Here is a 12,734-nt window from a genome sequence, read left to right on the forward strand (position 1 = left end):
TTCCGGACTGGATCTTGAGAGAGCGGCCGCTGCTCAGATAAGATCAAGTAGTGTTTGCCCATTTTAGGGCTTCCCTGCCTCTTTTTATAACCGTTGGAATTGTCACATGTTGTAATACGCGTAGTGCGTAAGACGCACCCCGCATGTGGGCCTGACTCCATTTTGTTTAGAAGAATAGCGGAGTCATATATTCGCCCCATTTTTTTTTACATAAATAAGCGGATGGGGTGGCCTGCTGAAGAAAAGAGAGAAAATATATCACTTCCGTATCTCAGTGATCTCCATAGCCCCAAGACTAACCATTATATTCAATCTGGACCATTCATTGTTTTCTCATCCGTCCATTCGAACGGAGTCGGGATTGACCACATGATGCAAACCAAACTCTCTAGGGACGTGTCGACGGAAAAATCTCGTTAGTTGGTACTAGACCTAATTAACGTGCTAAGTAGCTATGCTTCCAAAATAAATGCTAGTCGAGACAATTTCTCAATCCTCGTCTCTTGGTTTCAATGTAGTCCGACGAAGGGAGAGATCTTTGTTTTCCAAACCTCTCTTTCTAGGGCATCGAATTTCCCATTGATGATGCTCTGCTCTTCTTCATCGATTTGGGCAACGATTAGATCGTGGCTTCGGGATTACGATCAAATTCAGACTGTTGTGGTTATCCTCATTTACATTCAGGTGAGTACTGATTTCGATCCCAAATTACGCTTTTAAATAGGGTGGATTTCTCTGATCTGTTCACGAATTTGTCTTCTCTTCTCGTCTACTAGATTTGCATTTTCTTGTATCTTTAGGGTTTTGATTTACTTTTTTTTTTTTCTAGTGAATTCGGGGTTTGGTTTCTCGCGTTGCATTTTGTTGCGAGTTTCTTAACAGAGATTCGAATGGACTTCTAATTTGATCTAGAGTTTTTGTTCTTCTTTTCAGTTTAATTGAGGCGGAGTTCCGTTTTTGTTTTTTGGTGAGTTTGAGATTCGAATGGACTATGCACATATTTGTGTTTCGCTGCGATTTTTAGGGATTCGACTATGCACATATCTTTAGGGTTTTTTTTTTTTTTTTTTCAAATATGCTGTGGAAATAAGTAATTGGAAATCCACAGATATGGCAGTTTCCTTCACCCTCTTTGCTCCTCAACCTCTCCACTCCAGTAGGAAGTACCCCCTTCCCTCTCTGTCTCCCTCAACATGAGCAAGCGGATCTATTCATTTTGCATTCAAAAGTCAATTGCAAATCCAAATACAAAATATGAGGTAACCAGACGGGCCCTAAGCTTGTTTGGTTCTTTAGTTTTTTTTTTTTCCCGGTGAACTTCAGTTTTCGTCATGCATATTTATATCTCTTGAGATTTTCTTCTTATGTGTCCGTGTGAATTTCTCTTTGATTTGAATTAGGGTTTCTTTATGTATTTCTCTTTCATTCTTTTTGAGCTTGATGGGATTTTTTGTTGTTGTTGTAGTACGTTTAACTAGTTCTGCTGCTGATTGAAAATTAAGGTTTCTTTTGTTTTTATTATTATTGAAATTTGCTGGTTATTTTTATTGAAATTTAGTTTTTGTTCATATTTTAGATTGGTTGTGCTTTGGTCGGATCTCTTGGAGCATTATACAACGGTGTGTTGTTGATCAATTTGGTGGTGGCATTGTTTGCGCTCATAGCAATCGAAAGCAGCAGCCAGAGCCTTGGTCGGACTTATGCTGTTCTTTTGGTTTGTGCAATCTTGCTTGATGTCGTGTGGTTCATTCTGTTCTCGCACGAGATATGGTGAGTTAATCAGAATTCGCATGCATTCCTGTACTCTACCTTGTACTTTTATTCAGTTGGTTCTGTTTTCTGTGAGTATTCATGGAAAAAAACGGAGGTCTTTTTAATATACATGATAAAACCTCCTCGGTGTGAGCCTTACACGACATGGAAAACCTTAATTGAACCTTCTGTTTTATCATTAAAAAATGAACTTTTTTGCACGGATTAAGTGATAAAATGACCCTTGCTGAGAAATTCCCAGTTGGTTCTGTTTTCTCGAACAGCCTATGTAATTGAAAATAACCCTTTTACCTGTTTTTTCCCTATGTCACAATATGTTTCACAACTAGCAAAACTGCTAGCTAAAAAGTATACATATTCGAGATACAAAAAAAATTGCGATCAATTCCCGCCATGGCAAGGTCATCCACTGTGGCATTGACTCACTCAAGTCGAGCCAGTTCTGCTCGGGCGAGTTCTTGGTTGAGTGTGAGTTTCTAAACGTAAGTTTTATTGTATTTCTATTTTCTAGATACGCTCTTTTACATTACACATTGCTTTTGGACAGAAATTTATGTAACACTGAAAAATATCATTGTATGTCTGTACATGTTGGGTTTCTCAGGTGTGCATGTCTGACCTCTTGTGTCTGAGTCTTCCATTGACACATTTATCTGTCTTAAATTCATGATATCTTTTACCCTGATGTCTTTTTGTCAAGTGTTTCTCCTGGTTATGATTTTTTCTGTTCCTTTTTCTCTTTTTTATTTTTTATTATTATAGAAAATGGCCCTTACACTGATCACTGTGCTTGTCTGTACAGGAACATTTCTTCTAAGAACTATGGAGCTTTTTTTATCTTTTCAGTGAGACTTGCTTTGGGGATGCAAATTATTGGGTGTTCAGTGAGGTTGGTGTCCTCATTTTTCTGGGTTCAGATGTACAGATTGGGGGCTTCATCTGTGGACTCCACAGCCTACCGGGAAGCAGATTTTGACACACGGAATAGTTTTTTGAATCCTTTAACTCATTCCATAGATAGACAGAACTCCGATTCTGAAGACATCTTAGGAGGCTCTATCTCTGATCCAGCTTATTACTCTTCTCTTTTTCGAGATGCTCAAGATAATAGAAATGCTTATGGGGTATTTATCTTTCTTTTGCATATGAGTATTATACTTAAAATTAGCTCAAATGCCTATAGACATTTTGAATATCTAATCTTATTGCACACCAGTTAGATACTTCATGTTCTTTGTCGTAGTTATGTAGCCCAAAAGTTATTTGATAACAAACTGGGTCCAAAAGTTATGCCAGTCAAATCTTTGACAGTTCACATCTCATAATTTGTCAGCATGTTCCAATTGGTTGAATTGATGATGATGTAAGAAACCTTTGAAACTGAAGATTAATAAGGTAGAATATCTTTCTTATTTAAACTGATATTTTTATCAACTTTCTGAGGAACTCTGCAAAATGCTGTGTACGAGTGACCACTGTAGGACCTGCCCTAAAATATTCAAGTATATACAATATAGCCATATTTCTTTGGCATTTCCAACTACAGGAAGAGATAGATCCAAGCAATCATCAGTAAATGTGAACACAGAAAGAATTGACAATCAGGCAGAGAACCGGGAAACATTGGACTACCCTCTTCTTTGTGACTTTTTCTTAAAAAGCTGGCAGTGTTATCTCCAGAGAAACCTTGAATGCGTTAGTGCCACCAAACTCCATTTGGGTATATACACTCAAACTTGCTGCCACAAACCCTAACAATTGCCTCCAGTTTCTTTCACCCACTCATATGCTCAAAACTTTTCAAAGGTAAGGTTGCTGGTCAATATCCTGTTTGTCATAGTTCAAATGAACAGAACATTTGCAGGGAAACTTAAATTAAAATAGTTAGTTGGAATTTATAATATTTACTCTTTACACAATTCATAAAATATCAGTGATTAGAAGTGGGAGTATGAACGACAATGAGAAGTCGAAATTAAGTTATTTTATGGTCTAAAGTGACTAGGAACCATGAGATTTCACAGGAATATCTGCAACCTAAGTAGGTGGTTGATGTTACCCAGGTGGCCCAACAGGCCCTACAAACTCTGTAGCCTAATACATACTGCAGATATATATGGTTTTGATTGTCTGAAGTTTACGTGGTCAGGTTATTTGAATTCTCAGGAGTTAGGACCTAAGAGTTACTTTTCTGTCATCTTTGGAAGCTTCTAGATGGGGTTCTTGATGGTTGCTAGTTTAGGCAAGTTAGTTTCTTTTTTGGTTGAACAATGTATCTTATTTGGTTTAGAATCTTTATATTAACAAGTGATTTACTGTTTTGAAAAATGTTATAGCCTGGGAAAGTAGTCTAGAATTAAAAGGTGTCTAGGATTATAAGTTCTTTTTGTAGACATTCATATCTTTCATATATGTCATTTTACACATGAAAGAGGGTTTTAAGTTTTTTTTTTTGGGTGGGACCCACCCACCCACCCACGCACGAAAAAAAAACTGATGTTCCAGACCCATATTTCGTCTTATTTTGGTGGGTGGTGGTGACAGTTTCTATCAAAATTTTGTCGTATTTTTGCCGAGAGTTGCTGTCATTCCTCGGTTTGTGCTGCATCAAAGATTCATGCAACTATACACTGGGCATGAGTTCTTTATATCAGTATGTAACAGTTGTGAAACTGCCATTTAAGTCTTAAAAAACTATTGGCAGACCTAGGTGGCTTTCAAGTATTATGTTTGACAATTTGGTTTCCCTTCAATGCTGAGTAAGTAATTACGTGGACCGTTCTACTTACTCTCTTAAACTCAATATTCAAATGTTTGCCTGCAATTTATACGGTGAATGCGCATGTAAGTCGGTACTGGCGGTACCGCCCTTGATATTTCATCCAACAGCAGCACTTTTTTTAAGATGCTGCTGCTGGATCAAATATCAAGGGCGGTACTTGTGTCGTATCACCAATTCTGACTTGCATGGGCATTCGCCATATAATTTCTCTAGCATTAGGTAGTCATAGACTATGATGCCCAAATTTGGGTGCAGTTATGGATACAAACATGGGAATGGATATAGAACTTGACAATTTTCAAAATGTAGGACATAGACACAGACACGGGTATACCATGCTAAGGGATATGCCTGAAGACATGTATCAATGAAAATTTTAAAACTCTACTAGATTTGTAATTTATTATGTAGTGATTATATAGCATCTGTAAGAGTCACATTCAAATCTGTGGCACAAACAAGAAAAAATGATCATAGTTAATGCTAAGGGAGTGATGTGTTTAAAGAAAGATAATTATTTTCACTACAGAAGTATTCATTCAGCATCTGGTATTATGAGTAACCTATCGACTATCTTATTAGACATGCTACATCGGGTCTACTCAAGAACTCAGGTATTGTAGGTTGAAGATTGAGTTCTATTGATATGGTCTAGGAGAGCGTGTGAATATGGCGATGAATCCAATTGAGGAGTCTAGTGGAATTGAGGTATTGTCTAGAGGAGGGTCGATTCGTAAGCTTCCACATTGGCTGGAGCATCCTTTGAAGGAGTAAAGGAGGAAACAATTGTTGTGCACTGGTTCCTTGAGAAGAGAGTCAAGGATTGGTTATGGAAGACAATGAAGCTATCTAGGAGATGGGACTGGAAAATTCACAGGGGATTGAGAGACCATGGAAAATGGTAGATGGGGGACTTAATTCATTGTCCAAATGAGTCTCCAAGCCCTCTATCTGTATGGCCATGTCATTTTCATGCTTTTTAAGAACTGAGTCGTTCACACGAAACTTCCTCATTTGCAGTGATTTGATTGTCTGAACTGGTGAACCGCCTGTTTCAGACAGTCATCATCATGGAATTGAGTCATTTTGGTTTTATGGGACTGTATTTGTAGCTGGTTGCAGTCCAACGCTATCCCACTGGCAATATGGTTTTGTTTTCTAAACATTGCTTGATATTGATCTAGGGAGAGATACGATGTTGTAGTGTTTTTTCTCTGGGAAATTTCTCATTTTTATTTTTTGAAGATTCTGATGGTTGCTATCCACATAATAATTGCCTATGTGAATGATTTCATCCACGGGGGATACAGTTAATGTGCTCATTTACTGTTTGCAGGTGGGCAAGCGAAGTATTAGTGATGATGGTGGGTCTACATCTACTACTTAACCTTCACAACTTAAGTTAGGCATCAGCAAATCTTTGCAGGTTAATGTAAGTACAACACATATATCTTTGTGTTACGTTTGTCTTTCTTCAATTCATGCTATTTAAGAAATGAATATAAAGTTATTCTTTGACACTGTTCAAAAAAGGTGATTCTTTGTGTTAGTTCATTATTTGGCTGATGGGGACCTTCCTTGGACACCTATTTAAATTTTTATGCGTCTTTTAGGTATTTTTAAGTCTTAAGTTATTGGATGGGTACTATGGTCTTTTCCCACCAAAATCACTCAAGTTATTTGAGTCATGAGTGTTTTAAATAGGTCTCCCACATGTATTACGAAAAGTTTAAGTCATTATGTCATTAGAGGGTATTTTATTCCAAAGTATTAGGTTTTTGTTTAGGGTTTTAGTAATGTCTAGTTTTGTTTATGTTCTTATATATACGTGTAGCTTCATGGTATTTTTCTTAAATGCTATAGAATGGAATGAAAAAAAGAAGATTTGAAGTCTCTCTCTCTCTCTCTCTCTCTCTCTCTCTCTCTCTCTCCTGAGGATGTAATGCCTTTTGAAGCGTGATGCTTCATATTAGGTCAGTTTTCTATCCCTAAACTCCTCTCTCTCTCTCTCTCTCTCTCTCTCTCTCTCTCTCTCTGTATCTTCTTCATCACTTTTCTCACCCTTCCCGGTTGGGTTTATAAACTGCTCTCCTTTCTATGTCTATCTTTTTCTTTTTCTTGGTCTTCTTTTTTGAATGGTCAAAATTTCTTTCAACGAACTGAGATACATAATGTACAATAGAAGAAAGAGATACAATAGACAAAGAAAAATAATCAAGGAGGAAGGAAATCATATTGCTCCAAGGCTTCCAAATGAACACCCCTTCTAGCAACATGGTCGGCCACACCCCATTGGCCAATCTCATAATATGGCGAAAAGAAATACCAGAGGACCCAACAATATCTCTTATCTCATTGAGATAATCAGCAAAACACCAAGGAAACGAATGAGGGCTAGAAAGCCAACGAATCACGTTAGTAGGGAGCTAGAAAGCCAACAATATCTCATTTTCACTTTTTCTTGGTCTTGATCACTCTTCTTGATCCTGATCTCCTATGTAAAGTTATGTCTTCTTGCTTCTGACATTCACTTCCAGAAAGGAATTGTGGGAGACTTCAATTCCTGTTGGGTAGCCGCTGATTTGTGTCTCTGTTCTCCTATGTAAAGTTATGTCTTCATGGCATTAACCACCTGTTTTTAATATATAGGATGCCGTGCAATGAATTGATAGAGTTTGGTTCTAACTAGGTAGTGGAGTGCTGTTTGGGGAGTTGTTGCTGTAATCGCTTGGTGGGACTATTTGTCCCCATTGTTGCATTATAGCTGCTGTTTTAATTTTTTTAAATAAAATCTAGTTACTTCTATAATAAAGTTGCTTTTCAAGGGCTTTAGCTTTGGTAGCGGTATGGTGGAAGCTAGAAAGTTGTGGATCCAGCTTCATTTGTGTTTCTGTACTGGAATGTCTTCCCCTTTTTAATTTTTTTCTTCTCTTTAACAAATTTTGTTCATCAAGATACATGCTGCAATCTTGTACGTTTTGTGCAGTCCATTACTGCGTAAAGATACCATGTGATGGGATGTTGTTAGCCTTCTATAGAGAAGAGTATCTTATCCTTAAAAAGAAAAGAAAAAGGGAAGCGTATCTTATTCTGATGCCCACCACTATTTATTCGCTTTGATTTATAACATAAATCTTTAGAAATTGAAATATGATTGAAGTTGAATTATGAATTTTCTATGGGTATAGAAGAGATTAGAATTAGATCCTACTGTCGCTGTCAGTGGTTTTAATGAATAATTTCAGTTAGATCCAGCGTTTGTGTTGCTAAACTAGGATAAATTAATAGAAGAGATTATATCCTGCATCTTTCCCTCCGTGTTCGATTGTTTTTTAATCATGTGAATCTCTAAGTAGCATCACTCCATAGCCATCAGATTTTAACTAGTCTTTCAGTCAGATCCAGTACTTGTAATTTGCAAGTATGATAGTTACAAAGATATTCAGAGTTGCGCCAATTACCGGGGAATTAAGCTAATAAGTCACACCATGAAGCTTTGGGAGAGGGTAATTGAGCATAGACTAAGAAAATAGACTAAGGTGTCAGAGAATCAGTTTGGCTTCATGCCCGGACGATCGACTATGGAAGCTATCTTCTTGATTAGGTGGTTAATGGAGAGTATCTAGAGAAAATAAAAAGGACCTTCATATGGTTTTCATTGATTTGGAGAAAGCGTATGATAGGGTTCCCAGGAGCGTTATATGGTGGGTCCTTGAAAGGAAAAAAAGTGCCTACTAAATATGTTGATGTAATTAAGGATATGTACGATCATGATTTTAAATTTCGGAAGAAATCCGAAATTTGGAATTTCGCAAAATACCAAATTTATGTTAATTTCGGCCGAAATTTTTAAAAAATGTAAATTTAAAAAAAAAAAAAAAAAAAAGATTACAAAATTTTGGCTAAATAAATTAAATATTTTTTTTAACTATTACCAAATTTCAGACCGAGGTCCAAAAGCAGTACCGAAACCAAAATTTAAAACCTTGTGTACGATGGAGCAGTAACTAGTGTCAGAACCAAGGATGGCACGTCTAGTGAGTTTCCAATTACAATAGGATTGCACCAAGGATCAACTCTAAGCCTTTATCTTTTTACGCTAGTTATGGATGAGCTTACAGAGGGTATCCAGGATGAGGTGCCGTGGTGTATGTTATTTGCAGATGACATAGTATTAATCAACGAAACCAAAGCAGGAGTAAATGCTAAATTAGAGTTATGGAGAACTACTTTGGAATCTAAAGGTTTTAGACTGAGTAGGACTAAGACAAAATATATGGAATGCAACTTTAGTAATGTAAGGACGCGGGACGAGGATGTAGTAAATATGACTGGACGGGAGATACCTAAGAGGGATATCTTTTGCTATCTTGGTTCAATTCTACATAAGAAAGGAGAGATTGAAGAGGATGCTAACTATAGAATAAGAGTAGATTGGTTGAAGTGGAAGCTTGCCTTAGGAGTTCTGTGCGACCATAAAATCCCTACCAAGTTGAAGGGAAAGTTTTATAAGAGAACTGTGAGGCCAGCCATGCTGTACGGCTCAGAATGTTGGGCCACCAAGAAGCAGCATGTGCATAAGATGAGTGTCGCAGAGATGCGAATGCTTAAATGGATGTGCGGCCACACAAGGCTAGATAGAATTAAAAATGAAGACATTCGTAAAAAGGTGGGGGTGGCTCCAATTTAGGAGAAGATGAGAGAGCGCCGCTTAAGATGGTTTGGACATATCCAACGTAGGCCTTTGGATGCTCCGGTGAGAAGAGGCGACTCGTGCCAAATTGATGGAGTAAAAAGAGGTAGGGGCAGACTGAAAACAACTTGGGTAGAAACATTGAGGAAAGACTTGATAGCTAGGAACATAACAGAGAACATGACCTTGGATAGGATAGAATATAAGAAAATGATCACGTAGAAGAACCCAACTAGAACCAGGATTAGAGCAGGGTAGATTCCTTTTACCTTCTTCATGAATTTTTTCTAAATGATTCATTTAGCCGACCCCAACTAGTTTGGGACAAAGGCTTTGTTGAGTTGAGATAGTTACAGAGATACACAGTTAAAAACAATCAAACTATAATTTCAAAACTTAGTCTGATTTTAACTAAGTAGCGTCATTCCAGGCAGCTCCATTTTAACTAGCCATTGCATTAGTACATTGATGCCGAGCATGAGCAATATGGGCAAAAGTGCAAAACTATAGTTTGAAAAACTGAGTTCCCATAATTTGTCCACTTGTCTCAGTCAAGACTGGTGGTTAACTTGGTTTCTCTAAAACCTGTCAATACTAATGTGATTACTCTCAAAACTCAACTGAGCACTTGGAAAACTTGAGAGAAACTCAGTCATTTACTTTGATAAAAACAGACGACAACAAAAACTTAAGAAAACTCGAGCAAGTGGAGTTTTTGAGTCAACTCAGGCACTTATTGAGCACGAGTCGAGTTTAAGAACCTTTTTTTTCTGTTTTTTTAAAAAATTTAGGTGTTTGTTTCTAAGGCCTTGTTTGTTCTAGATTTTAGTCCAAAACTGATTACTGGACTCAAAATTCTATTCTTCTTTTTTGCAGTACTAATTGTAATTTATTCCTTAATGCAGGAAGATAGTGCACGAAGCAAGCTCTTCAACATTTGATTGCACTCCTTTGTGTGTGCTAGTCAGCATCCAATCTATCTCGCCCTTCATTTTTCCCCAAATTGGGCCATGCATTTGTACAGAAGAGGACTTTGTATAGTCGCCCCATTTTTTTGAGCCATTTTTTCTCATGATCAAAGGTATCCAAAATAGAAACAATCCAGTTCCTCCTTGCTATCTGTGAGGATATGATGTCTCATCTTGAATTTTCCCAATGAAACGAGACAGGAGATTGTGACGGGAAATGGATTTGAATATTTGTGAGTTGTTTCTGTGGTTTTAAGACACTTTGTTTGTGATGCCCGTAAATTGGAATTTGACATATTCTTCCCAAATTCCAATTTATATAGTTTATGTGACACATCATTTAGATTTTTCTTGACAATGTTGTGTGAATGCTCAAATTGGTTAAACTCGTAAACAAAATCATACACCAACGTTCAAAAAACAACTAGAAATGCTCCTTAGCGATTGAGGGCTGTAGTCCGTGGGGGTCCTCTTCTAAGCATTAGGCATCTTCGATCAATCCCTAGCCATTGATCTTGCATGATCATAATTGCCTTTAAGCACGAGGAAGATCAACGGCTTAAAATAAGGTAAAACTTGTTGTGCCGCTGTAAATTCATACAGTGCCAGCATGATCTCGTCCAAATTTGGGCATCATAGTCTATGACTACCTAATGCTAGAGAAATTATATGGCGAATGCCCATGCAAGTCGGAATTGGTGATACGACACAAGTACCGCCCTTGATATTTGATCCAGCAGCAGCATCATAAAAAAAGTGCTGCTGTTGGATGAAATATCAAGGGCGGTACCGCCAGTACCGACTTACATGCGCATTCACCGTATAAATTGCAGGCAAACATTTGAATATTGAGTTTAAGAGAGTAAGTAGAACGGTCCAGGTAATTACTTACTCAGCATTGAAGGGAAACCAAATTGTCAAACATAATACTTGAAAGCCACCTAGGTCTGCCAATAGTTTTTTAAGACTTAAATGGCAGTTTCACAACTGTTACATACTGATATAAAGAACTCATGCCCAGTGTATAGTTGCATGAATCTTTGATGCAGCACAAACCGAGGAATGACAGCAACTCTCGGCAAAAATACGACAAAATTTTGATAGAAACTGTCACCACCACCCACCAAAAAACTAAACTTAAAACCCTCTTTCATGTGTAAAATGACATATATGAAAGATATGAATGTCTACAAAAAGAACTTATAATCCTAGACACCTTTTAATTCTAGACTACTTTCCCAGGCTATAACATTTTTCAAAACAGTAAATCACTTGTTAATATAAAGATTCTAAACCAAATAAGATACATTGTTCAACCAAAAAAGAAACTAGCAACCATCAAGAACCCCATCTAGAAGCTTCCAAAGATGACAGAAAAGTAACTCTTAGGTCCCAACTCCTGAGAATTCAAATAACCTGACCACGTAAACTTCAGACAATCAAAACCATATATATCTGCAGTATGTATTAGGCTACAGAGTTTGTAGGGCCTGTTGGGCCACCTGGGTAACATCAACCACCTACTTAGGATGCAGATATTCCTGTGAAATCTCATGGTTCCTAGTCACTTTAGACCATATAATAACTTAATTTCGACTTCTCATTGTCATTCATACTCCCACTTCTAATCACTGATATTTTATGAATTGTGTAAAGAGTAAATATTATAAATTCCAACTAACTATTTTAATTTAAGTTTCCCTGCAAATGTTATGTTCATTTGAACTATGACAAACAGGATATTGACCAGCAACCTTACCTTTGAAAAGTTTTGAGCATATGAGTGGGTGAAAGAAACTGGAGGCAATTGTTAGGGTTTGCGGCAGCAAGTTTGAGTGTATATACCCAAATGGAGTTTGGTGGCACTAACGCATTCAAGGTTTCTCTGGAGATAACACTGCCAGCTTTTTAAGAAAAAGCCACAAAGAAGAGGGTAGTCCAATGTTTCCCGGTTCTCTGCCTGATTGTCAATTCTTTGTGTGTTCACATTTACTGATGATTGCTTGGATCTATCTCTTCCTGTAGTTGGAAATGCCAAAGAAATATGGCTATATTGTATATACTTGAATATCTTAGGGCAGGTCCTACAGTGGTCACTCGTACACAGCATTTTGCAGAGTTCCTCAGAAAGTTGATAAAAATATCAGTTTAAATAAGAAAGATATTCTACCTTATTAATCTTCAGTTTCAAAGGTTTCTTACATCATCATCAATTCAACCAATTGGAACATGCTGACAAATTATGAGATGTGAACTGTCAAAGATTTGACTGGCATAACTTTTGGACCCAGTTTGTTTATCAAATAACTTTTGGGCTACATAACTACGACAAAGAACATGAAGTATCAAACTGTTGTGCAATAAGATTAGATATTCAAAATGTCTATAGGCATTTGAGCTGATTTTAAGTATAATACTCATATGCAAAAGAAAGATAAATACCCCATAAGCATTTCTATTATCTTGAGCATCTCGAAAAAGAGAAGAGTAATAAGCTGGATCAGAGATAGAGCCTCCT

The 12,734-nt window shown here is 37.2% G+C and overlaps 1 protein-coding gene across 3 annotated transcripts; it reads left to right on the forward strand.

Annotated features, from left to right (window-relative positions):
* Nucleotides 1-416: 416 nt before the first annotated feature.
* LOC143877666 (uncharacterized) lies at nt 417-12,206 on the forward strand. 3 transcript variants are annotated; one of them, XM_077379850.1, is made up of 5 exons: nt 417-684; nt 1,577-1,770; nt 2,576-2,897; nt 5,892-5,987; nt 11,955-12,206. In XM_077379850.1, the coding sequence occupies exons 1-4, from the start codon at nt 583-585 to the stop codon at nt 5,940-5,942; spliced, it is 669 nt and encodes a 222-aa protein (XP_077235965.1). In that variant the 5' UTR covers nt 417-582; the 3' UTR covers nt 5,943-5,987; nt 11,955-12,206. The 3 variants fall into 3 exon arrangements, with proteins under 3 accessions (XP_077235965.1, XP_077235964.1, XP_077235966.1); XM_077379849.1 differs by lacking the exon at nt 11,955-12,206 and adding an exon at nt 10,154-10,574 and having other exon boundaries at nt 420-684; XM_077379851.1 differs by lacking the exons at nt 417-684; nt 11,955-12,206 and adding exons at nt 1,119-1,259; nt 10,154-10,574.
* Nucleotides 12,207-12,734: the final 528 nt, after the last annotated feature.

The sequence above is a fragment of the Tasmannia lanceolata genome, unplaced genomic scaffold (assembly GCF_043159265.1).
Source record: "Tasmannia lanceolata isolate RefF3 unplaced genomic scaffold, GAP_Taslan_0.1 ptg000005l, whole genome shotgun sequence".
NCBI classification, from domain to species: domain Eukaryota; kingdom Viridiplantae; phylum Streptophyta; class Magnoliopsida; order Canellales; family Winteraceae; genus Tasmannia; species Tasmannia lanceolata.